This window comes from Dermacentor albipictus, chromosome 1 (assembly GCF_038994185.2).
Source record: "Dermacentor albipictus isolate Rhodes 1998 colony chromosome 1, USDA_Dalb.pri_finalv2, whole genome shotgun sequence".
Taxonomy (NCBI): domain Eukaryota; kingdom Metazoa; phylum Arthropoda; class Arachnida; order Ixodida; family Ixodidae; genus Dermacentor; species Dermacentor albipictus.
In genome coordinates this window covers 323,756,864-323,784,208 of record NC_091821.1, presented here as the reverse complement: position 1 = coordinate 323,784,208, position 27,345 = coordinate 323,756,864, and the positions used below count along the sequence as shown (strand labels likewise).

Below are 27,345 nucleotides of genomic sequence, written 5' to 3'. Positions count from 1 at the left end.
AATAATGAGATGTCTTTTTCATCCATTCATTAAATAACTTTACTGAGCGCCCTGCGATTTGGTGGGGTTAGCCTGGACCCCGCCTAGGTTTCGGCCAATAGCTGTTGGCCCTTGGTGGCTTCCTCGGCTCGCTGGACGGCCGAAAGTTGATACTGCAGGTCCGAGCTGAGCAACGCAGACTCTCAGATCCTTTTCTTTTTTTGCAAGGAGTTTCAAGAAAAAAAAAAACTGAGCCGTGCGATTGGAGTGTACAGTTACCTTTGATATACCGGATCAGCGACACCTTCATTGAGTGCGCAAACATCATGCACACATCAAACTAACGCAGGCTTGATCGTACGCGTGCCGCTGCGGTGAGGGTATTGGTTGGACCACGTGTTCCCCTGGCTCGATCGAAGTTCCGACTCCCGAGAGACGCGCACGCCGGCATCGTCTTAATCGCCAAAGAAGCCACGCACGCTACAGGCTGAGACTTGATCGACCTCGTAGTGGCCGTGCGGAAAGCGCGCACCGTGAAAACTCCGCCTGGCCGTGCTGGAGACTATACAGACCGTGTGCTTTGTGTGTGCCCGCTGTACTTGTGAGAAAGACAATTAATGGAGTAACTCTGGCACGCATCGACAACCGGCCACTTTACTGAAATCTTCTTTTGGGCCTTCAGGTCCACGGCCAAAACACTAGGCGGGCCGGGCCATTGTGACATTTTTGAGCGATGGGGAACTGGTTATACGACTGTAAATAAGTGCTTGCTTTTTTCGCCTAATTTGAACTATCTTTATTCGTGCCTTTTTCTATACATGTCTTCATCATCTTCGCCTTCTCCCTCTCTTATTGTTCCTCTTCGAGCCCCTTATCTCGACGCTGGGCAGCAGGCCAGAACACAGTAGCTCAGGCCGACCTCTCAGCTTTTCTCTCTCTCTCTCTCTCTCTCTCGTATTGTTCGTAACATCGCATCTTAGTTTGCCGTTCCCTTTCTTGCTATTGAGCACGCTAAGCGGGTACGTCGGTGCCGACGCTTGCCTGTTTTTAATCGATTAATCTTAATAGATCAAACAAGGTAATTGATAATAATAATAATCGAGATTAAAGCTACAGCCGATTAATCTGAAGGTTGATCGACCAACCTCATCACCATCTATTATACACCTCGCAGCTGGGCATAACATATCGGGGGAGCAAATAATAATGAAAAAAATTTCATAAAATGACTATCGGGAGAAAGATATACAGACATAAAGCAAAAAAAAGTTTATAAAGCAGAATACATACAATAATGGGTTATAATAGAGAAGACAATACACATCATAATACATAAAACGATTAATGCCGCATATTAACCCTTGTAACCACGCAGGTTTAACACTGGTAATCATGCAGCTAACCTTGCGTGCTTCGCTCAGACACACGTAACACTCGGCACACGTGACGTTCGGATTGCCTTCTGCAATGTGTGAAATTCGTTTCTAGCTGGCAACAAAGACGGAACCCGAAGTTAGGTGGCGCTATCGGCTAGGCGTACCACAGAACACAAAAGGCTTATACAAAAATGTTTTGTTTCTGGGTATACGCAAAGCCGCTATATTTAATATATAAAAGTATGAAAACATTGACCATTGCTAATCTTGCTCGTCATTGAGGTCTGTTTTCAGTGGCTACCGATCCACTTCGAATTTTGGGAAACGACGTGGCAGACAGATAGCAACTGCAGCAGACACATTGGGTATCTATAGTTTGACACCCGTGACGTTCTCTGTATCAGACACCAAGAATGTTCTTTGCACTCTGCGGCACAAACTTTGCGAAGACACGTTCTATACGAAAGTGCAAAATCATCACTTCCACACAGAGTTTGCACATTCCTGCGGTTTTCACCGAACCAATAGATTGACCGCACGTTCGACACACTCCTACATCATTTACGCTTAGATGAAGCCTACACGCCTCACTTCTTCTGTCGCATCAAGAGACGAAAGTTCCCACATTGTAGTTTCTGTGATAGCTCCGACGCCTCAGTGGAGCCTATTATCATAGAATGCACCCAATATGACCGATATCGGTTTCACCTGCGTGATCGCTTGAGCACCATTGAAAAACGTGCTCTCACAATGAGCGAAAATCTTGGACCGTGCTCACACCCTAATAAGCAGAGACGTGCTGTAAGTGCCCTTCGCGATTTTTTAGGGGAGTCTAATCGTATAGACGGCCTGTGATTACCTACTGTTTGGTCTTGTGCATTGTGCTTCTTTTTTTAACGAGCTGATCTCCAGCCGGTGTTGTCCTTAATGTGTATATGAAGAGACTTGTCTGGACTTCTTCACTCCTGTGTAATGGGCGATCATCCTACAGGTATTTGACTGTGCTTTTGGTGCTGGTGGCTGTAGAAGAGACAACCTTTGCGCGCTTGTGTTCGTGTGTGTATCGTGCTTTGTGAAATGTTATTATTTCTTCTTTGTTTTCCTTTTTGTAATTTTCTTGGCAGGCGAATTTCAGATTTTGGGATAGCCGGCTCTGACGTAGCCTACCTTTCCATGCTTCTAAATATAAATATGTTTTTTTAATTTAGCGTCATGTTACACTTCTGCAACATGTGAAGGTAAAAGCCTGCTGAATACTTAGTACAATGCGCCGCCTGGCATCGTCGCGTAGCTGCTTTCGCAGAATAGCGTTTGCCTCAGCTCGTTGGTGCTGTCGTCGTCTCTTTCTGTCCGTGTTGGAACGTTCGCAGTTCGGCTTCTTTCGTTTTCGACGCTTAGCTGCGGCTTCGCATGCTCGTATATAGCGGGGTCAGACTCGCTCCAGCGACGTTTCTCTTCGAATTTACCTTGCATCCTCTAAGCAGGGGATTGAAACGTATGCGGTTCTGTATGTTGTATGGATGATTTCAATGAATGTAGGAACTGTTCGTTTAACTTTGCTGAACGCTTGTAGCCTCAGCCTTACGGGTGTATGAGTTATTACTTACGGGGGTATGTGCCATTGAGGTCACGTGGTTTGCTTTTTTTGTATCACTCGTCTAGACGCCGCGTTTATGTACGTTGTATGCGTGATTCCAATGAATGTACGAACTGTACGCTGAAGATTGGTGAGTGCTTGTATCCTCTGCATTACGAGAGGGATGAGCCATTTCATTTTTTTGCTTGCGTAGGAGGTTTTGAGCCACTGCTGATGATGACAGTTTTTTGTACCAGTGGACCGGACGACGCGTTTTTTTTTTTTTTCCGAGGACATCGGGGGTACGAACCACTTAAAGTTTTCGCATTTAAAAAAAAAAGGTGTGGGAGGGGAAGGAAACGAAAGATTAAGAAATATACAATTTAGGGCTGGTGGGAGTCGTATACCCACGACCTCCTCATGAGCCTTGTGGTGTTCCATACCGTTAAAAAAGCGGCGAGGCGACAGAACAGCATTGTTAACGTTGTCCCTTCCTCTTTCTTAAAAGCGTTGGTGGTATCCGATGTCAAGTTTCGAACCATCCCAACTTCTTGCACTGATGGCGCAGCAGCATAGAATAAGGCGGATTACTCAGGCGCTATCATCATTAGCATGTCAACGTTAAAAAAAAGCAATGCATTACATTTGAGTTACCGTATATACGGGCGGGCTAATTGTTCCACGTCTTAGTTAAAGCCGCACGCGTACTGTAAAATGACTGGCGTAATTAACGACCAGAGTATACCTTCAGCTCTACATACATGGTTCGTCTCTGTCGTTATTTTTCGTGTCCGCGTGCTTTCGAGTCCACTGTCAATTATACAATCGTGATTCGTCAATGCGCGCGTTCTCGGCCGCGCTCGTGATACCCTTGCCCTGACGTGTGCGTACACCCCCACTGTCGCAGCAGCTCTCGTCCGATGGACGTGAGGCGAGCGGTTCATCATTACCAGCAGCAGCAGCAGCCGGCCGCAGCCCCTGTAGCAGCCGACCCGCCGCAGATGCGCAGTCCCATGGCCGACCTCCACGGGGGCCGGCAACGGGCCCTCGAGCTCAGCCTGCACCTGCTCAAGACCTACTCCTACAACGCCGGCCTGCAGCAGACGCACGAAGGTGTGCAAACCATTACGTGTATATACGCGTCTCTCGTGCGCGTGGCTTTCGCAACGAACTCGCGAGCCCACCCTCTTTGCATGCTGCCCAAACAGCACGTGTTGTACGTCATGACAGCAGTATAGCGTATGGCATTAGCTTGGCGCTTTCTTCAAAGTTGCTGCACAATCGATCTCGTTGGAAACGGCACAGGCTTTATATCTTGGTTTACAGTCATCTCAGGCTCTGACGCGTGCGCATATCTTTACGGGCTGAGCAGAGCCGCTGGGCGCAAACATGCTGTGCATGCACGCAACCTTTATGCAGATAGAGTAAAGCGGAACGTAAACTCTTCGATGGCGCTGGGTAGAGTTATGGTATACGTATGCTCCATGAGCTATACACCCTTTGCATCCGCGATGTGGCAGCAGGGCGTTCATGACCCTATAGAGAACTTCCGGTCAGCCATTTTCGACAATCCAGTTAGCCAAGAAAAAAGCAGTTTTCTGACGCATATAGTGTACTGCAGGCACATATTTCTGATGTTTTCAGATACAAAGAAGGGGCGCCGTGCGTCAAGCTTATGTATGAGCTTCGTTTTTTTTTTTTGCACTTAGCAAGACAATTCACTTGTCAAACACTCCAACTCTGCAGCAAAACTGGTATAGGCTATTGTAACTTGTGTTGTTCCGCAGCACTTAAACAGAAGTCTTCTGGGAGCTCTGTTTGCAAGCATGAAAGGGGTCTATATACGTAAATGTATCGCTGCCTAGCAATTTGCACGGAATATGATGGCGCTTACATTTCGGTTCTTCGCAGCGAAGCCGGCGGCACACCGTTCTCGAAGGGGCGATAAGCGCTCAATTGTCAGAAACGCAAAATCAACGCGTTTATTTACGGTGCCTCGCTGCAGACCTGCGACCACGGCAAATTGCAAGGAGCGCAAAAAAAAATGGAAGAAAATAAAGTTTTCTGCTCCGAGGCCCTTGGCCAGAACCTTCACGTGACCACCGAACGCGAAAGGCCATGTGGCGAAGCTCTTGCTTGAAAGCGCCGTGAATCCGAAAAGTCTCGGGAGAGCCCGCTCTTCTTCGATATACAAGCCCTATTTTCCTCCCTATCATCATCGTTTTTCGTTTCTTATCCTCTTCTTTCTTTTCCCAGTCTGTTCTTCCTTTCCTTTTCTTTTTCTTCTCCGATGCCGAGTATCGGCCAAAATTTGATATTTAGGCCGGCAACTAAGTTTTCTTTTTATTTATAATTCTTTTTTTTTTACTTTGCACTTGTTCTCAGTTAACGCCGCCTAACTAATCGAAGCTTCCCAGAGGCTCCTGTGGTACATTTCTCTTTTCTTTTTATTTTCACACTCTCGATATCTGAAGGAAAATGGGCAACGCTTCTCATTTCCATATACCGACCGCATACTACTCAATGGAGCGCAGGTGTAAAAATTCAAGCAGAAGGGCTGACAACAAAAGTGCGAAAAACGTCGCGACGACGAACCCGACTGATTGCTTCAACGTTAACGATACCCATGCACTTGCCAAACTTCCTTCGTTTCACCAATCCCGTCGATCCAGCCTCTCCTGCAACCAGGGCGCTTAGGGCCAGACAATGAAATCTTCCTTACCTCAGTAAGGAAGCCTTCATTGCAGTGAGGCTACCTTATGTCACTCTGAAAGGTTCCTTACTGAGGCGCCCTCGGCGAAGGCTTCCTTGGTGCTTCCTTGGTACTTCCTCAGCATAAGAAGCCAAACAATGAAATCTTCCTTACCTCACTAAGGAAGCCTTCATTGGGGTGAGGCTACCTTATGTCACTCTGAAAGCTTCCTTACTGAGGGGCCCTCGGTGAAGGCTTCCTTGGTGCTTCCTCAGCATAAGGTAGCTCCAAAGCTACCTTCATGCGTCCTTACGCCGCTCCTGGCCCTGAACGAGCGCTTCACCTCACTGCTTAACCACGTGGCATTCGCTTGCGCATGCGCACTGTCGCCCACCTGCGGAGAAGCGCGAGCACGGTACGTCTTGCCAGGCATGTTCGTTTCAGTCACGCGTGCGGCATGCAAGCATTGCTAGGCGTTGCTAGGCGTTGCAAGACGCCGGCGTGCCAGCGTTGCTGGAGCACATCAAGTTTTGCACTGTAATGCGCAACTTTTTTTTTAACTTTAGTAAACGAAACTAGGAGAAAGCGTCCACGCTTCTCTATATTAGCTATTCAATTTAAAGATTGTGCGACGATACAACATTTTTTAATAGAATAATGGTGTTCGCGGAAAGATTTGAAGAGATAATCTCGAACCCAGGCACGCGGCAACCGCTCCTTAGGTGAGGACGGGTGAAGGGAGCTTTCAGAGTACGCTTGCTTCCTCCATCGGTCCTTCGCTGTAAGGAGGCCTCACGTAAGGTTAGGAAGCGCTCGAAGGAAAGGAACTAGGGGTGTGCGAATATCCGGAATTTCGAATACGAATCGAATATTTTCCATATTCGAAGCGTATTCGATTCGAGAAATGCATGTTCGGAAATTCACGAATATCCGAGGACGGCCGAATAACGGTGAAGACGGCGAATATTCGGATAGACTGCGAATAATTGAGCAATTAACCAATTGTATGCTTGCTCCGCATTCTCCTAAGAACATGTTTATTAACTGAGAACTTCGCATGATCCGCTCATTATCTGTATGCTCTGTTTCAGTCTATCTGCTTCAGGCATTTGAGACATGATCAGTTTCGGTTTCTTTTTCACCAAGCTTTATAATTCCAATTATTTTGGAATGCCCCATTGCCTTGAAGGTTTCAAAGGCAACTCAGGGTTGCCTTTGCAACCCTGAGTTGCCATTATCTGTATGCTCTGTTTCAGTCTATCTGCTTCAGGCATTTGAGACATGATCAGTTTCGGTTTCTTTTTCACCAAGCTTTATAATTCCAATTATTTTTGGAATGCCCCATTGCCTTGAAGGTTGCAAAGGCAACTCAGGGTTTGCTAACATTGATTCAAAATGTATCAAGGCTCTTTGTGCGGAGTGGAAATTTGATGAAGTGGCCAGCCTAGGCATGTTTCTTGATCCGCGCTTTATGGCCACAGTTCATCAGGCATCTGGTCAGATGATCTGGCTGAAAAATCTTGTGACAAGGGAGCTCCAGGAAGCCGTCGTGGAACACCGTGGGGACACCGCCGTGCCAGCGTCGACTTCGTGTCCACTGGTGGCATCGAGTGTATGGAATGCTTTTGACGATCTAGTGATGAACAAAGAGAAGACACATTTGGCATCTGCCCCTGAGAGGGAAGTTACAGACTACGCGCAAAAGCCTCTTCTGGAAAGGGGCATGAATCCTTGTGAGTGGTGGCAGTCCATTGGCCGCTTCAGGTACCCGCTTTTAAGTGCACTCGCCCGGAAGTACTTGGCGATCCCTGCCACTTCAGTTCCTAGTGAAAGAGTCTTTTCTACCGGTAGAAATGTGACAGTGCATAGAGAGCGTTTACTTTCTGGCCATATTGAGCAGTTAATTTTCCTTCACGACAATCTGTAACAAGCGTTTTACCTGACTGAGGGCATTACCTGAGTCCATTATCTATAATTGAGTACCTCTTTAATTTGAAGCAACCTTGTAAAATGCAATGTTATTTTTAAAAGGGTAATAAAGCTATTGTTACCTCTCTTTCAATTTTTTAATACTACACATGTATTCGATATTCGATTCGATATTCGAAGAGAGTTCTTCGCCTTATTCGTATTCGATTCGTAATCGAAAATTTCAATATTCGCACACCCCTAAAAGGAACGTTTTATTGTTTGGGCCAAGCTACCTTCATGCGTCCTTACGCCGCTCCTGGCCCTGAACGAGCACTTCGCCTCACTGCTTAACCACGTGACGTTTGCTTGCGCGTGCGTGCTGTCGCCCACCTTCGGAGAAGCGCGAGCACGGTACGTTTTGCCAGGCACGTTCGTTTCAGTCACGCGTGCGGCATGGAAGCGTTGCTAGGCGTTGCACGACGCCGGCGTGCCAGCGTTGCTGGAGCACATCAAGTTTCGCACTGTAATGCGCTACTTCTTTAGGTTTAGTAAACAAAACTAAAAAAAAGCGTCCACACTTCTCTATATTAGCTCATCAACTTAAAGATTGTGTGACGATACAACCTTTTTTATTGCATAGGGGTGTTCTGGTGTTCGCCTAAAGCTTTTAAGAGATAATCTCGAACCCAGGCATGGCGGCAACCGCTCCTTACGTGAGGACGGGTGAAGGGAGCTTTCAGAGTATGCTTGCTTCCTCCATCGGTCCTCCGCTGTAAGGAGGCCTCACGTAAGGTTAGGAAGCGTCGAAGGAAAGGAACGTTTTATTGTTTGGGCCTTAAAGTTTGTTGAAGCTCAGTTTTCTCCTCCCCGTGTGGCAGTAACAAATCCGCGTTTTCTTTTCGCGTCGCAGTAACCATTTCTGTCACATTTTTATACGGTAATAAACGAGAAGAAAGACGGTTAACAGAGGAGCCCGATTTTTATTAGTCATATCATGAGAAGCCAGCAAACACTGATACCAAGGGCAACATAGGGGAAATTACTTGTGCTTAATAAATTAATTAAAGAAATGATATATTAATGAAAATGAAAGTGGATGAAAAAAAAAACAACTTGCCGCAGATGGGGAACGATCCCACAACCTTCGCATTGTCTTTTCTTCCACTTTCATTTCCATTTATTTATCGTTTCTTTATTTCATTTATTAAGCGCAAGTAATTTTCCCTATGTTGTCCTTGGTGTCAGTGTTTGTTGGCTTCTCGTGATATGCTTTTTATACGGTGCCATACGTGCAACTAAGTCCGCATAACTGCTTGCACGAGGCTCAGGGGCCCAAACGCTGTCGGTTAGAGAGAAGCATCCACCGCGCTGCCGCTGCTCCCTCCAAGCTTCGCGTGGCGGTTTCGTGGGTGGAGTCCACGTCGGAAACGTCAGAGTTTTTCCTTCTCACCATCTTCCCCCTCCCGCTGCTTGTTGCCGGGGCGACAGGGCCAACGTTGCCGTAGCAACGGCTCCCTCGCCGGACATGATTGGTCACGGGAAGGCGCCTTCCCCTCTCTCGGCGACGTTTTCTCCCGCCTGAGAAAAAAAAAGTGACGCAGCAAAAAAAGAAGTGCCGGGCAAAGCTCATTATGTCTCGCCGCCGACAGGCGCCCTGCATCGACTGAAGCATAATACTGTTTCGGGGCCTGTGAGAGTGGCAGAGGGGTTTTCGTTGAACGCCTTGGAATCTGAGACAGTTAGTGTCAATTGCCGAGAGCGAACGCTTCCAGCTGAACACATGGAGCACGTTTATGTTTTCCTTTCCTTTTTTGACGGGCTAGCGACCACCGGGGCTGCTTAAGTAGGCGACTCGATATTTGGCGAGGTATTGATGACGCGCGAGAAATCGCTACTGCCCTTGAACCCGCGTTGGTCTACAAGGTACATGTGACACCGTGTTTACAATATTTTAAGCGCTAATTTCGTTCCACCTAAACGGTGTAAAGCCGTCAGGGCGTGAGAGAAACACAGACGTTTTGAGTGTGCAAAGGTTGCGGCTGTTACAGGGGAGAGCAATATGGTGTTCAATACTACCTCAGCACCAGAAAGCACACTAATAGCATATAGAGTCGATTTTGGATATACAGAACACGCAGAGCGTCGTAACGCGACAGCCCGATACATACAAAAAGCAATATAACCTGATGTCTCACTGAGCCCTATGTTCGATTATAACTTCTTGCGACCGTATAAAATTGTATAGCTTCAAGATTGACGCGCACAGGACCGGTAAGCCGCGAAGTGTGGAGGGAGCTAGAGCATGGAGCGCTCGTCGCACTCACTAAAGGGTAACATAGTAATCTGTGTGTGAACGATGAATCATAAATTTAGGGGGGTTTCTTTTCATTTTCATTGGTCGGTTAGCTCGAGTCACCTGGTAATATGTCTTATTGAAACGTATATTATTGTTGCTGTTTTTTTTTCATTCGTAGATTGATACTTACTTATTGTTTGAGAAGGCTGGTGCTTGAAAACTGAACTTATTGAAGCGGTTTCAAGCTCTATCTTCTAGTTGACACAAATATATCACAGTAAAACAGAAACAATCGTTCTCCAGATCATGCCTGCTTTTTTTCTGCCTGCTTTCAACGCGCTATATTATGGAGCTTCGCATAAGTTCTGGCTATTTTAGGTTCTTTGACGTATATGCTCTGCAGTGAACTAGATAGTAGATCAATATAACGCAAGACATATGTGTTGCGCATCTAAGCTTGTTATGTTGTCAAGTAGGTATGTTGTATGTTATGTATGTGTGCTTAATTTTCGTGCACTCATCTGCAAAACTGTGTCCTTGCATGTATTCTCGGACAATTCGAAGTATACTTGTGTTTGCATATGCATCCGATACATTTTTATTATCTCTGTGTTTCTGAGCACTCATATACATAACTTTGCGTTCATGCTGACTGACTGTATATTGTGATATATCTGTCACGCACTGTGGGACAAATTTTGTGATGACTTTTTCTTTTTTCAACCGACGAGATGTAGCCAGTGTCACCCAGAGGCGGAGAAAGAAACGAGTCGTTTCACTTCTTTAAGTTAAATTACTTTATCTCAACATTCTCAACAGTATATTTTTCTCATTTCTAAGTTATATTCCTTTAACCCACGCTCTGCTATGCAAATTTAGATTTTGTTTTAATTCTAATAAACATACTTGAAACTGCATGCTGCATGGCCAATCCCCCGTACTAGTAGGAGCCATGCAGTATTTGGAGATGAGATAAAACAAGACAAACCTTCCCCCAAAGCTTGGTACGCGGGCATTCTTGAGCTCTGCCTCTGTCGGAATGCGGTGATCAATCAAGGTGAACGAAGCAGAGCGCATTATTTATAGAGTTAACCAACTTATACGATGGTCAGATAGGGAAAATTGAATACGACTGGAAAGCGAACACTCCCTCATTATCGAATCAACGAATACGCATTTAATGTGGGCGTGGAAGCCGGGCATTTCAATATCCACCAAAACCATAAGCTGGAGCAACACAGAAGTCAAGCATACATTAGTACATAAATAAATGGTTGGGACATTCTGAGCATTCTCCCTTCCTTCGCCAAGTTCCAGCAAGTTCGATTTTGCTCGAATAAAATCTCACATAATGGCACGCAAGAACTCGTTTCTCTTGATATTATTTATAGAAGTGCACACGTGTTCTATAAGGGTTGAACGGTTGAATACAGGCATACAAAATGTAATGCACTGCTTAAGAAAGGTTTTTTGCGCATATAGTCTTATTGAATGCTAGCAAGCAGAGAGAACAGAAAACCTCGAGCGAAGCGCTCGTCGACAAAGCGCGCGTGGTCATGACGTGGCTTGCGTGCAAGTAAAGCTGCTTTCGCGCAGTCTCAGCTCCAAGCTGTTACGAACTTCCAATCGGTGCCACCAGTGTTACGACATCCAACCGGTGCCGCCAGTGTTACGAACTTGTACCGCTGCACCACGATTACGGCTTTGTGGTCTCGTAGCGCTCGTCACCCGTTTCGTGACAGAGCGTTGGTAGCGAAGACTCCGAGCCTGGCGTCGATGAGAATAACAAAAGGGACTTTATACATTATATACAGGTTATCATACAGGACATAAACGGATCGGCACTGGGGCCGAGAGCTCACACAAACGCGACTGTTCTCGCACGACGGCGTCCGGCGAAAACGCGTGACACATCTCACCCCAGTCGGGAGCGACCCTCTCTCCAGGCGGGGTCGGCGGATCCTGTTTTTCAGGCGGCGTGTCGCTGCTTTTATAATCCCCGAGGACCATTGTCACTCAAACGGCCCAATACAAAGTCAGCACACGACGGTCGTCCGAGGGGTCCAACCAGCGACCGCGCTGGCCACCCGGTTCAAAGTTCGCGCGCGCGGTGACCTCCAGGCAAGGGAGGTGCGGCGCCGGGCTGTCTGGCACACGCGGACACGTCCAAACACGCTGCTCGCCGAGGCTTCTCCCGCACGACGGCGCAGCATCTTGTCTTGTGAAGGGAGAATTATGGCGCTCGCAGGATAGATTCCGCATCTTGCAGATTCGGAATCCGGGCTTGTGGTAATGGCACAACAGCATCCCCGCCCTCAGATAAGGCGCCGGGAAGACGAGCTGCCTCCACGTGGCTCGGATGCCAGGCGCGCACGTTCGTCAGGCTCGTCCAAGTTCACGTCCAGTGTCGGGACGCCAGGTAACTTCACGTGCCCAGGTCCGACTCGCCAGGACAGGAGCTCTGCTCACCACGTCGTCGCCAAGGCACCTTGACCAGCTCCGCTCGGGTCGTTCCTAAGACCTTGCTTCTCGCCACTGGTCCTGCTTGGTCGTTCTGCAGCTTGCAAAACCGACCGGCAAAAGGCAACACCCAACACGAACAAGTGCCCTCTGTCTCCCGTCAAACACCAGACAAGGCCATAATCCAAATCAACCTAACTAAATTTCTATCCCTCTTTTTGCTCCCGCTGCAACAAGAGGCAGGTGTACGATCTAGTACACCAGGCTCAAACAACCAGTTTTCAAATCAACAACACAACAAAATAGAAACAATTATTAATCAGCAATAATAATTACAAATAGAATGGTCCCCTTGAAATCGCTTTGGACCGAAAACATACTACTGAGGAAGCAAATGAGGTCATTCATTTTTCCCGGCGATATTTTCGCGGAATCCGAAGCTGCTTATATTTGCGACCCTGCTTATCCGTGTAGCCGCGGTACGATAAGCCAGATTCTTTGCCAAATGAAACCCTCTTTTTTTTCACTCCCCGTTTGACGCTCTTCCTCAGATCGGCTAATGAACAGCCTTCCTGTTGCTCGCGAATCAGACTTTCTCTTTCAACTGCAGCCTGCTCCTGCCGGCTGGCGGAAACCGGAGCGAGTGTGGAGCCCGCGTCGCCTAATTGCGGCGTCGCGTCTATATCGCGGCTAGCACTGTACGCGTCACTCCCACTCACTTCCAGGACCCGTTCGTCTAGGCCAGCCTCCGAGCTCTGCCTCTCCCGTGACTGCTCGCCACTCAAGTTACCTTGATCAGTCCGTGTGCCGCACCGCCTTTCGCTCACCGACGCTAAGTCAAGTTCCCTCAACAGCGGGCGCGCTTTGGATCGCGTGGGGGCCATGTACGCCACGTCGGCAAAGAATGATTTGCCCTGATCCCTCAGCAGCTGCTCCGAGCTATTTGAGAAGAGGTAGGAAAATTGCTCCGGGAGGGCGGCTGACACAGCGGCTTCGGTGTTAAGTTTCCCAAATTCTCCTTCAATGATAACCGTTGCGATCGGTAAACAGACACTCTCCTTCTCGGCCACTTGCCGTATCCTAACGCACTCTCCCGTAAAATCCCTCGAGGAGACGAAAGACGGGTGAACAACGTCCATAGTTGCTGCAGAGTCCCGCAGTGCTCGGCACTTCTTGCCGTTTACCTTAATTTCCTGCACATATAGGGCTCCAATAGACGTATGTTCTTGTGAGTTTCCTGTATCGTTGCAAAAGCAATTCTCTCTGGGCAGCTTGCAGCGATGTGCCCTTGCTTTTTGCAATTGTAGCAGGTTAACGGTTTCCGTTTTTCAAAAGAACGCGTCATTTCGTTTCGCTGTTTCGGACCATCGTCATCATTCTGAGATGTATTCTGCCCTTCCCTTACAGTTTCTTTGGTAAGGGATTCGTCGTCCCGAAACTCGCGACGCGTGATTTCCTTCCGTTCGTCGGGCTTCCCGTAAAACCCATCTCTTCTATCTGCTTTTTCTATGCGCACTGCCTTGCTGTGCAAGCTGCGGCGTGTGTAATACTCTTCCGCTAACTCTGCTGCCTTGTTTAGCTTAACCTCCTTTAGCCTATCTTGCAGCCAGAGCCGGACATCCTCATCAATGCAACGGTAGAACTGCTCCAACGCGATGCATTCGACAATTTTGTCGCGGTCGTCGTAAACCTCTTCGCCCTTCAGCCATTCCACCAGGTCGGCTTTTAGACGAAACGCGAAGTCAACATTCGACTCCTTACCCTTTTTTGCATACCGGAACCTCTGCCGGAAAGCTTCGGGCGACAATTTGTACTTCCGCAGTAGCGCTTCCTTCACATCACTGTAGCTCTCAAACGCCTCTTTCGATAAGCAAGTTATTACGTCTGATGCCTCCCCAGGAAGCAAGGCTAACAGATTCTGTGCCCAAAGGGATCGCTCAATGCTATTCCGTTCACACACGTGCTCAAATTTCACGAGGTATTTGGCCATATCCTCTCCGACGACAAAGGGTGGAAGTTGATCGCGTATTCTTGGAACATTAGAAGTGAGACTAGGCGCTGGCGAGCTATTTCGGGTCTCCAACTCTTTCATTTTAAGCTCGTGCTCACGAATCTCTCTCCTTTCCTCCTTTTCCTCCTCGCGACGTTGCTGTTCTCTCCTTTCCTCCTTTTCCTCCTCGCGACGTTGCTGTTCTCTCCTTTCCCGCTCGCAACGTTCCTTCTCCTCCCTTTCCCCACGTTCATTGATACCCGCCAAGGCCTCAGCGGCTTCCTCAGCCGTTACGTCCCCAGTCCTCATGACCTCAAGGATCGCATTCTTTCTTTTGGTTGAGCCCAACTCAATGCCCAACTCCTCACAAATTTCGAGAAGTTCCTTCACCTTGTACTTCTCCATCGTTCACACTGTCCTCCTGCTGTTTACCCTTTTTGAATATACCTGCCGTACGCTACTATAACACTACTAGTAAGACATATGCAAGTATTTCACACACTGCCCTGTTTACCCTCTCAGCATCCCCTGGTTTTCAAAACACTCTTACTAGGCTTGAAACACACAAGGTTAAACACAATGCAACACCAAGTCAATCCCTGAGCTACTATAACCTGTGTCAGAGAAAGTCTGGTGTTTGAGGTAAACTTCAGGCACTCACCGCGCCGAGGTAGCTGATGCCGGTCAATCCCGTAGCTGCCATCCAGTGTTACGAACTTCCAACCGGTGCCACCAGTGTTACGACATCCAACCGGTGCCGCCAGTGTTACGAACTTGTACCGCTGCACCACGATTACGGCTTTGTGGTCTCGTAGCGCTCGTCACCCGTTTCGTGACAGAGCGTTGGTAGCGAAGACTCCGAGCCTGGCGTCGATGAGAATAACAAAAGGGACTTTATACATTATATACAGGTTATCATACAGGACATAAACGGATCGGCACTGGGGCCGAGAGCTCACACAAACGCGACTGTTCTCGCACGACGGCGTCCGGCGAAAACGCGTGACACATCTCACCCCAGTCGGGAGCGACCCTCTCTCCAGGTGGGGTCGGCGGATCCTGTTTTTCAGGCGGCGTGTCGCTGCTTTTATAATCCCCGAGGACCATTGTCACTCAAACGGCCCAATACAAAGTCAGCACACGACGGTCGTCCGGGGGGTCCAACCAGCGACCGCGCTGGCCACCCGGTTCAAAGTTCGCGCGCGCGGTGACGTCCAGGCAAGGGAGGTGCGGCGCCGGGCTGTCTGGCACACGCGGACACGTCCAAACACGCTGCTCGCCGAGGCTTCTCCCGCACGACGGCGCAGCATCTTGTCTTGTGAAGGGAGAATTATGGCGCTCGCAGGATAGATTCCGCATCTTGCAGATTCGGAATCCGGGCTTGTGGTAATGGCACAACAAAGCGTACTTGTTCGAAGAAGAACGGCAGATTGGGAGGGTTGGCGGTTTTTCATGATGTTTAAAAAACAGCGCTGAAAACATACACCGGACAATATGATAGAGGATGGGACGCACACGGCGCTTACTTACAACTGCATTTATTGAAAAAAAAAAAGAACACGGTGGCTTTTTGAAGCCTTACTTCAAGCGTGCGCGCATGCTCGACGTGAATAAAAGCACTTGTCATTCCCAACACATTGCCTCGTGGTCGCGGATGAGATTAACACCGTTGTTCACCCCTGTTCAGCAAGCCAATTTCCTTCAAAGATAAGGTTACAGAAAGCCGAGTAACACACCCACTACCTTTTCTCATTATGTGAAATGCTCCCACCACTCCTCTTGTAATGCTATCATTGTGCCCAAACAGTATTTTTGTGTCATCAAAGAACAGTTTACAGTCGCATTCGAAGCTGTGCTTTGCCAGGTTTGTAGATTTCTTGTCTAAAGAATTCTGGTTCTCCGATAGCCTTACATTAGGCTATCGCCCTAGGTATACGAAAGGCCGCATGACAAAGGGATCTGGTAAACAACAGCTATCTTACAGGCCACGGGCTTTTTACCATGGTTTATTGTCCGGTGTACATATTTAGCGCTGTCTTTTAAACACTATGCTATACTTGTTTGGTCTGGCGCAGCCGTAAAGGCAGCCGACCTGGAGACCCTGAAGCCTGCGGTGGAGCCGCCCACGCAGGGCCACGCCACACTGCAGGTTCTGGAGGCCGCCACTCGACCCTTGGGATCGGCCGTCGCTCCAGTGCAGGCGAACCCGCACTCCATGGGTCTGTCGGGACACCTGCACCAGCAGCCACAGCACCACCAGCAGCCACAGCAGCACTCAGTGAGCGAAGCAGGGGCCGTCTCACGTCTGATTTCTTCATTGTGCAGACACCTTGGATTAAGCTGCACTTATGCGCTTCTTTGTTCCGCGGTGTTAGGCGATCAACGAGCTTTCTTACTTTAAATGCTTTGCACGGAGCCGACTACTGATTACCCCCTCCCTCGCTCTCTCTCTTAACTGCTCACACTCGTCGCTTGTAGAAAACATGCAGCGTGTCTGATTAGGGCCGAATTGGTTTAGCGTATTGCGTTCTGCGGAATGCTCCTCAGATGCGCAACCGCGAGGTGCCAACGTGGGCACACGGAGCAGGAACTTTGTCGCACGCGAGTTTGCCATCCCGCAGGTAAAGTTTCGCGGTGGCAGGTCGCGGGTCGCGGTATAAGGTAACTTTTAGTAGTGTCGTTCTGTTGTTGCCTAGCAACGAATGTCCTGCGTTAGATCGAGCATTTTCTTTTTTTTTTTTGGCAGTGCCGCCGCAGCTGAAAATTCCGGATGCAAATAGCGGCGTTTCAAAACTCAAAATTGTAGTTTTCATTCAGTGCTTCTAAACACACTTCGACAACGACACTTTATAGCGCGTGACACTCTGGCATGGCTGCTCTAGCTCGCCTGATGCACCAAAGCACAGGAAATTTATAAGCGTGCTGCCCCCCTCTCAATTTCTCGGGCTATCGAAACGCAACAGCTTTGCAAGTGCACCGGTAATGGAGTAAAAGCTTCGAGACTACTTCGGCAGCTGATTCCGTACACTTGCACGTGACGCACTCAGTGACACAAAAGCGCCGGACAACATGGCGGCCTTGCGCGCGTTCGCAGAGCTCGTCGGGGCCCCTGGCTGGCCAGCAGCCACCTCCGCAGCCGCAGCAGCAGCACCCGCCGCACGGTGGATCGCAGCACGGAGGCGGGAGTGACAAGCCCGCCAAGCAGAAGCGCCACCGGACACGGTTCACGCCGGCGCAACTGCAGGAGCTGGAGCGCTCCTTCTCCAAGACGCATTACCCGGACATATTCATGCGGGAGGAACTAGCCATGAGGATCGGACTGACCGAGTCGCGCGTCCAGGTAAAAGCCCACACTCGGCAAAGTGAGTGCGAAGAGGGAGGAGGGGGAGGAGGACAGAGGCCGCGCGCCCGCGCAGTGCTCATCTTCCCCCGACACGTGACGCTTAACTTTTGAAAGATTTACCCGGATATACAAGAAACGTCGTGATGGGGGGGCTCCTTAATAACTATGGCCTTCCTAATTATGAATCAGTTTAGGCTGATCAAGTACTCTTCAAAGACTCTGTTGTCGTTAATTTCGCGATGATAGTTTATTATTTCGCGCCGAAAGCCAGACGTCTGAATACGTCAGTATACGTCAGTGTGATTTCGCGGATTTCAAAGTAAGTTTTCGCGTTTGGCAGCGTTGGCTCAGCAAAAAATTCTCGAAACTTGCCATATTCAGTCTTTGGCTCCTTTAGTACACCCTGTGGTAAATCTTAACCATTAAATAATTACCTAGCCCCTAGCAGACGCCGTAAAATTTCATGACGTCATGACAGGCTCGTGCGGGAACTTCAAGTCGGTGTCGCTACCCGTCTTTCGTATTAACCCCCTTTTCTGGGTTGCACCAAGGGTATTCTCGCGGTAAGAAGGGTGTTTTTGGCATTGTGGAAGGCTTATTTACTAAACCCTTCTGTCACGGCGTACTTGTTTGTGGACGCGACATTGTCGGCAGGTCTTTCCCTTTTTCTGCCTTGACCAACCTCGGCGTCCTCGAGGTGTCCATTAGCACTTCAGCAGAGCCTAATACATTTGCGCCGTAAAATTTCCTTGCCATCTTCAGGGCTATATAGTCTATATGCGCAGGCGGGCGTAAATTTCGCGTGGAACCTCCGCAAGCACCGTTGTGCATTGCAGCCACCAGCGTGTGCACACGGCACGTGAACGAGGACGAAAAGGTGCGCACATGCCGAAGCCTGCCTTCGTGAAGCCTTTGCAGCGGTGGCTTCGCGCGTATGCAGTCGCAGTTCTAAAGAAAAAAAATCGTGGGGTTTTACATGCCACAACGACGATTGATTATGAGGCACGCCGTAGTGGGGGACTCCGGAATAATTTAAGACCACTCGGGGTGCTTTCACGTGTACCTAAGTATAAGTACGTGGATGTTCTCGCGTTTCGCCCCCATCGAAATGAGACCGCCGTGGCCGGGATTCGATCCAGCGACCTCGCGCTTAGCAGCCCAACACCGTAGCCACTAAGCAACCACGGCGGGAGTAGTCGCAGTTCTGTATGTCTAGAAAGTTTAATGATATCTTTAATATAGGCCCTTTAAGAATGTCTTGCTTAGGAAGAGCCTCAAATGTGTTCTAGCAACCATTCCATCAAATTCTGCTCGTGCCAACTATTTTATATCTATTAAGACAATTTATTCCGTGGGGGAGCTGAAGTTCAGTATAATAAAAACTAGCCCCGCAAGGGCTGGTACAAGAGCTTAACTTCTATGGCCAAATTGAAATAAATAAATAATAATAATACGCAAGAAAGAAAGCAAAAGAAAATATTTTTGTGAAGAATATGCACATTAAATGCACGAACCTAATACCTATGTTTAGCCTACGCTCAGCTTGCATTTTTGTTGAAAACAGAATAAGGTTCCAAACAGAAAAGAAAACAGAATAAGGTTCCATATGTTGTAACGTTGACTTGGTTACTCACACATTTTCACTATACAGAGATATAATGCTACGCACACAGCATTCGCAACGTGATATAACGAGGTACAACGTGAAGTCTAGCACTCACCGATTGTCCTGCACGTTTATGTGTGTTCCTTGTCCAGCGTGTCGCGGCTCCAGAACACATGAAAGTCCTAATGGCCAACTAGCCCCTATTTCTGCGTTCCAGAAAGGTGCTTCTCACACTTCTCAGTAGGCGCGCACTCAGCTTCAAGTCATGCGAGCCCATATATATAGTGCAAATTCACATCTTTTGTATTTCCGTTCCACGTATTGCAGTCACTTGAATTAATTCAAAACGATGTACGTAAACCCGAGCGTATTCGGCCCAGTATGGGAGCTGAGGGCCGGTCACCCTCTTTTCTTTGATCTAATGGTTTGTACAGTACTGTACCCAAGTATCGTCATGCACGAAGTGCAGACTGTACTTACAAAGCGCGACTGTAGGCGGACAGTGACACTGCACGCAGATCGTTCGCGCATCACCGCGAATGTTTAATGCAACCCAGCTTACCGCGCGTAAAATTGCGCTAGACATACACGTCACTGCTGTGAACTTTGCCCAAAATAGCAGTTTTTTTTTTTTCATCCTCAGCATGCAATAATATTCCAGTACTTCATTCTTGTTGGCGTTTTTCTCATTTATTGCTATATATATTTTTAGGCTGCTTATGCATTCACATAGCAGGCTTGCATTTCTTCATTTGCTAAATGGTGAACAGCCTCTGAGTTTTTGTACTCAATAGCTGTCTTTCCCGCTCACGCCTCGTGTTATGTTGGTCGTTGTTCGTCCCTGCTGCTTTGATCCTATGGCCGAATATTGTAACAATATAACATCGCCGTGTAATATTACCGGCGGTATCGGCCACTCGGCGTGACGAATAATGATGAAAGAACAGTGTAAAATGAAATAATTGTTACGAAGTACGGCTCCTGCTTCTCATAGCCAACTACATAAGCTACTTGCCGGGGAAAAAAAAAAAAACTTCCTTGTTGTTGTTTTTGTAAAGGCTGCTTTCCTGCAAAATGCATTATAATGAGGCGAAGTACAATTAGGGGATTTCATAATAGAAGTACTCATGACACCTAATTTGCGCAGCTGTACGAATGCCTGCACGATTATGTCAAGTATATGTTTCTGTAATGAGGAGTTCAAAATTTTTTATCTCATCTGGTCAGATGAAAAAGAAATCACGGGAACGTAGTTTTTCATTGTCGGCCTTTTATACTTTCTACATGCACCAAGCCGCGTGCGTCGTGACATATCATTTGACAGGGATTAATATACATTAGTAACCAAGCATTAAAATATTATTCTTTTATTTTTGTGTTCTAAGATGAGATCCATGGTTTGCTTATTTTTATGCGCTGCCACATTTTGTTTCCTTTGATCTTATGTGATAATAGAACTTCCTGTATCATTGCTTGTATGTTATCCATAAGAATAGTTACGTGAGGGAAGCCATGTAACCGTTACCGGAACTTCGTGATCTAAATTCTGCACGAAAGTCCTTTCCTTTTTTTTCTTCCGCCATTAAGGAGCTCGCTCATTCTTTCGTACTCGAATTCAGTAAATTTGTTTTTGTATTTAGGTATATTCTCACATTGTAATGAAGGTGAAAAACCAGACACTGCCAAAAGTGTAAGCTAAGAATAGAAGCTAAACATTTCGACAGAATCGCCTGTTTGATTGGGAAATTGATTAGTACGACTTTCAGACTGACTCCTACCAAATAAGTGAATTTTATTAGCCCGACGTTTCGGAGCCTGTTCGGCTCCTTCTTCGAGGGGCCGAATAAACCGCGTGAAGGGCAACCTACCCTCGGTGTATATCCATGGCCTTGGTGACATGACGAAAAGAAGAGAAGGACGCCCAGCCAGGTAGATTTCCGCTCGAGGTCACCAACACCAAAACGTCTGCGCTCCCCCCCCCCCCCCCCCCGGATCTTGTCACCGGCACTCTCGCGGGTCAAGCTCCCCCGGCATCGGTCATCCCCGCCGACCGGCACCGCTGCAGGCATCCCACCCTTTCGACCCCCCGCCCCATTCTCTCGTCTGTCCGGTGTCTCCCCACCATCCCTACTCTCCCCTCCCATTTACAAAAGACCATTTAAAAGCTGCACACCGCCAACCCCGAAGAATACCCCCTGCAGAAGGAGCCGAACAGGCTCCGAAACGTCGGGCTAATAAAATTCACTTATTTGGTTGGTTTCAGTCTGAAAGACCTAAGCTAAGAATTGAACTCTCAATTTATTGGGCAAACTTGCACCCGGAAAGACAAGCAACACTCGGAACCACAGCTACAGTTGCGAGCGCAGTCGTCGAATCCAACCCCATAGGTCGAGTACGTGCGCTATTCATACAGGTATTAACATATGCACGTCAAAGTAATCGCTAGTGCTTACGTAAATTCGAGCATGTACAACGCTATTCGCGACGCGCGGATAAACAGGTCTGACACGTCTCCATTGGTGCAGATTTGTGTTCTATAAATTTCGCTTACTGTGTGTAGGTGTGGCCAACTACGCCGAGCAACAGCTTATAACAGTGACAATCCGATGAACGCGGTCACTGGCAAAAAGTAGAACAAAGATGCGTCACTATATATTTCTCCCCTTAATGCCACGAAATTAATAAACTGCCTACATAGCTAATCGTTACATTCCGGTTTTAAACGCACACTTGCGGCAGCTGATGCTAAAGGCTCTGTTGGGAAGCAACGAAAACCCGGTTTACTTGTGTCGCGTCATAAAAAGCAAGGACCAAGCAGCTTAGTTCGCGCTCATTATTACAGTCGAAAAGGACGGGAAAAATATGGCTGTGGCTTAGCTAAGGTTAAGCCCAGGAGCCTTTATTTTAACGCGACAGCGTTAAGGAGCTCGTGTCGCAGAAAAGCCGGTGTAGTCGGCGTCGGCTCAGGCGTGCGGCGCTTGCTCAGGCGCACATTTCGTTGTCGCGCCGAACGCTGCGTTGCTCGACGCTCACCGCGTCCGATGCGGGGCGCGTAGTCGCTGCGCCGTAGCCCATTGTCTTACACCCCTTGGCGGGTCGACGGGAACGCTGTCGCGTTCCACTCTTGAAGGCGAAGCTTAAGCGTCCGCTTTGCAGCTGTTATGACGTCATATGGTAGCTACGCGGCCGCGCGCGGCGCAGCAAGGAAGAGCGTGGTTGTGCGGCTAGTATGCTTCGCATAAAAAAAAAGAAAAAGTTAGTGTGACACAAGCGCGATAATAACGCCAAAACGTTTTGTTTGTCGCAAAACGAACCCTCGAGACGCGAGACCCGGAAAACGTGGCGCGCAAGAAATCGCGAACTGCGCGTGCCCGTCAGTAACCGACTGAAACCGGAGCGCGCAGCCGTCCTCGTGCGTGCGTGGGCGCGAGCCGAAGCAGCACGACGACGCCCGGTTACGAGTGCGCGCGCGAGAAAGTCGTGTTTCCAAATCAAGCGCCGAGGCAAGCGGCGTGTAATCGAGGCGCCGCGAGGGCAAATAAACGCTCGCCGGCGACGCGGCGAAGGCCCTCGTCGGGGAAGAGAGAGAGAGGCGGCGTCATCGATCGGTGTCGCGAAGAGTTGGGGCGTGGCCTCCTCTTATCGACCGCCGCGCTTGATTGACAGTCGTCGCCGAGCTGTCAGGCGTGCGCAGCCACGCGAGCGTCGCAGCTCCGCATCTATAGGTTGCGCGCACGCCCCACTCTCTTCTATCTCTCGTTCCGCTGCTTTTGATGCGCGCTGCTTCGTTACCTTGCATTCGTGAGCAGTGCCTTCGAGAAACGCCGAATCTCCGACCCAGAGGCGACGCGCTCCACGAAGAGCATTCAATCATATGGTGTCCAGGACACGAGGGCATCCCAGGCAATGAGAGGGCACACTCCCTAGCTCGAGAACTCACAAACCGAGCGGGGAACCACAGCCCTTTCCAAGACTGTCCACTTACAGCCCGAGACATCCTCGAACACCAACGTCGCACGAGAGAGCGCCTTGCCCCCCCGCATCGGCAACTGGGGGTACAAGAAGCCCGCGCATACAGACGAATACAGACGCACACCTATCCCCACTTGGGAAGAGCACACCACATAAATCCCACACTACATGCCAGCGCTTGTCCATGGTGCGGTGCATGGCCGTCGCTGCCACATGTGACGTGGGAATGTACAGAAAGACCACGAGAAGCGAACTCGCCTGAGATGCTTGCCTACAATAGGGAGCCGTGGGAGATCCTCCTCGCCCGGCCGGGGCTGGGGGCCCAAAGGGGCCTCTTGGACCAGGCGGAGAGAGTAGCCAGGATCACTGGTGTCCTGGAATAGGGACCCACCCAACCGCTTCCCTCCCACCCTACCCTTTTCCTTACTCCCCTCTTCCCTCTCAATAATTAATAAAGTTTTTCCACCACCACCACCGACCCAGAAGCGGGCTGGGTGATAAGACGCTGCTGCTGGCGACTCGAGCGACCGTATATTCACGGACGTACCAGACGCACTTGTGCGTCCGTGAGCAAAAGTATATACAGACGCCGCAGAAATCGCGAGACCAAAAAAAAAAAAGAAAACATTGTTTGGCAGCTTTTACTGTATATAGGCAGTACACATTCCTATGCAGAGCAAGGACTCGGTGTTGCGTGCGTAGGGCCACGGCGCGCTTGTCAATTTCAGGCTATGAGCTTTAACTATACAGAAATTCAGTATTTTCACTTTGTTGACGGAGTTTAACCTTCCAAAATAACACTGGATGCTGTCATAAATGCGGTATTGAAGAGCTCAGGGATCTAATTTCGAATTTCGATCTACCTAGGAGGGGGGTGTCTTTAACGTGCAACCAAAACTTGTAACAGAAGCGTTGTTTCATTCCACCCTTACCGAAATCTTACCGCTGCTGCCGGAGGTCACGACCCCGCGACCTCGTAAACAGCAGTGGAAAGTCATAAATATATAGTGACACCGTGGCGTGTATTTGGCTTTTTCGCGACACCTACGGCCTATATAACTTTGCTCGCTGACTCTCAACTTGCGGAACATTCGAGCAATTCGGCGGCTATTAAGGTATTGCTTTACGTACCGTATTTCACCGGCTGAATTTGCGGTTTAGGGAGCCCATCGAGAAACAAAATAAGAGAAAAAATTTGGAGGACGCTTAAGCTTCGCCTTTAAGAGTGCAACGCGACTTCAGCGTATGTAACCGCAATGTTTACCGGGAAACGCTCACGGCGAACGCTGGGCGCGAAGGTGGGCTTTCTGGTAGAAACGCGGCCTCTTGCGAGGGTCGCGATGTGTTACGGAGGCGAGCGCCATCTGGAAGTGTTGCAAGGAAACGGGTGTGCCGCTCCGTGGCCCTGAAGAGTTCTTGCTCAACAGAATTAAGTTTTCTCGTATATTCAAATTACAATCCGACGCTATCATGTCTGAAGGTTTTGTGTAAGTCGTACTTTACGATTTTTCTACTTATTTTAGCTTGATAAATTCAATTAGTTCAGTAACTTCCTTGAGTCACATGGAGAGTCTGGGTATGGGTGGTTCGAACATTTTTGTCGAAACGACCTCCGACGCTGGACACCTGACGCGAGACGTTGACGCCGGATTTTCTGCCCCACGGCGCCCTTAACGCTTTCGCGTTAATAGCAGGCAATATCTGCAGTGCCGGAATGAACACAGCGCGGTAGCGTATTTACATAAGCCGTGTCTACTGCACGAAACCGAAGCAAGTTGCGCGATTCGCAGGTCAGAACAGAACTTTCCGATGCAAAAATATCTTCAGCGACGTATACGCTGTCGGCTGATTACAGCGTTGAAAACTGTTGGTTCAATTGCCATAAATAATTACATAATAATTAAAAGCGGTCGCCGCATCCGCTTTCAGCCGTGCCCAATATCCCCTTGAGAAATGCATAAAATCGAAGGCGAAGGCCCAAAGTGAAATATGGGAAAATAAAAAGCGAGGTGTCCGGGGACACATGCATGTCAGAAAGTGGCAATTTTGGCTGTGAAATGTCGACGGCGTATAAGATGCACTGTTTAGGACGACTGCGAGATTTGCTAGTCCGAACGAATTATTTTTTTTAACGCCGCGTCCTTCGGGCGATTATTTGAAAATGATTTTAGCCGTAAGTGCTATTCGCCATTGGCTGGCGGCCTTCGCTAATATGTCAGACATCAGGATTGGCTAGAGCTTGCCATTACGAACATTTCCAATGTAAATGCTCGTGTGTGTGTGTGCGTTCGTTCGCGTTCGTGCGTGCGCGAATACGGGCTCCCCCCTTTTTTTAGCATTTTTGCACAATGTACAAGAGAGCGCGAGAAAGAGATAAGGAAGCAGACTTTTGTCTATTTTGGCTACCTATCCTGGGGGGGGGGGGTGGAGTGAAAGAGAGAGAAAGAAAAGACACGCGTCTTCATCGCACTTTAACATGCACTAAGCCAGGCGAAGCATATCTAAAGTCTGTCGCCTTCAGGTAGTGTAGAAGAGCTCGAATGGCTTTCTGGGCTGGTGAGCTGTGTGAGCTGTGAGGCCAGGCTCCCACGGCCTTTGCTTCTGTAAATGGCCTATATGTACAAGATGCACAGTGACCGCCTGTCCTGCAGGCGAGTCCGCGAGTAGCCGCAAAACACCGGCTGCTACCGAATAGAAAGGGTTGCGAGGTGGGGAGAGAGAGAGAGGGGGGGGGGGGGAGAAATGAGAGGCGGCGGGCAGCGAGTTGTATCACGTCGAGAGCGCTCGAGGGGTGACGTGCTCCATTAAGCGCGCGCTGGAGCCGAACGAAAATGCGCGCGCGCGCGATATCACCCAGAGGTGTTTTCAAGTGCGTCCCGTGAAGGGCGTCGAAATGAGCCGGGGCGAAGACGGCGCGGCGCGCGTCGGCAGCAATTCGCGCGCGCGCGTGCCAGCGCACAAACTGCCTCGCGCCCGGAGCCACTTACCCCGACTTCTCGCCTTCGGCGCCTGGCCACCGTGTGTTTTTTTATTCGTGTGCCGCTTCGCTTAGATGCACCGAGAGCGCGTAAGCCCAGATAAGAAAAACTGCGTCGACGAAGAGGTTCTGCGCCTTCATTTCTTGTTGTTTTCTTTTACTTCTTTTTCTTCTTCTTCTTCAGCAAGAAAAATGTAGCCGGAGTTTGCACCGAATGCATTTTTAAACGCCGAGACATCCAATCTATGAGAACTCGGCTTCAGTTGACAAAATGCCTGATTCTGGTGAAAACGCCACAGCGTTATTTCTTTGGCGTCTTACTCGCGCGTCTGTTTTATGTATGCGCGAGTATCCGTGCGGTATTCAGTGAAGTTTGTGATCGTTTTGAGAGCAAGTCCTTATTAGTTCATTCTTGTTAACGAATGGGCTGATGATAAACATTCGTAGTTTATTTTTAATTATTAACTTTTTTTAGAAAAATCGTGAATCTTGCCATGTGAATGCGGGCAAAACTGCTGGATCCTTATTTTGATGAGAATACGACTACATCGAGCCTCGACCTCCCAGCTTGGAGTTAGGGAAACAAGATTTATACGTAATATAAATGTAGAGATGGGCGGCAAAGATCAGCGCTAAAAAATAAAAAAATAATTGTAACGACGAAGATGTTACACGCCTTTCTTGAGTAATATTGGATCTGAATCAATGAAACACAAAACATCACGCCAGATTTTCGTATAAACATTCCATTCTTATCGTGTGCACGTAGCTTTCTCGTCAATTTAACATAGCGAGACCTCTTTTGATTGACCTCTCAAGTTAGTCTCCTCAAAGTTTTGTTTTACTGCTTGCAGAGATGTGTTTGTTGTCAGGCAGTAAGACATTGAGAAAGCCTTAGCCACTCATTGTTAGTTATTTTTCTGCGTTAAGCCAAAAGCTATCCTTTTCAGATTTTAAGGGTTTCTCCTTCATCACGTAATTCAAGAAATGAAAGACACTGCGACTTGTTCGCAATGTAAAACATTCTGCTATGCCGGCTCTCCAGGAGATTTGTAATTTCTTGATACAGAATGCCCTTTTTCTTAAGCAGTTTATTTGAGATCAGCATCCCTTCAAATGCGCGGTTCACTCGGATTAAAAATGGCCACATAAGATCATTTACTTATA

General features: G+C 48.5%; 1 protein-coding gene across 2 annotated transcripts in view; it reads left to right on the top strand.

Moving 5' to 3' along the window:
- LOC135919399 (homeobox protein orthopedia-like) overlaps positions 1–27,345 on the top strand; it is a 55,648-nt gene that overhangs the window by 15,454 nt on the left and 12,849 nt on the right. Inside the window, exons 2-4 of one of the 2 annotated variants that reach the window (XM_065453203.2) lie at positions 3,842–4,044; positions 16,356–16,558; positions 17,375–17,620. In XM_065453203.2, coding sequence (XP_065309275.2) covers positions 3,842–4,044; positions 16,356–16,558; positions 17,375–17,620 — 652 coding nt within the window. Of the gene's footprint in view, positions 1–3,838; positions 4,045–16,355; positions 16,559–17,374; positions 17,621–27,345 lie in introns of both variants that reach the window. The other variant, XM_065453202.2, reaches the window with a different exon arrangement.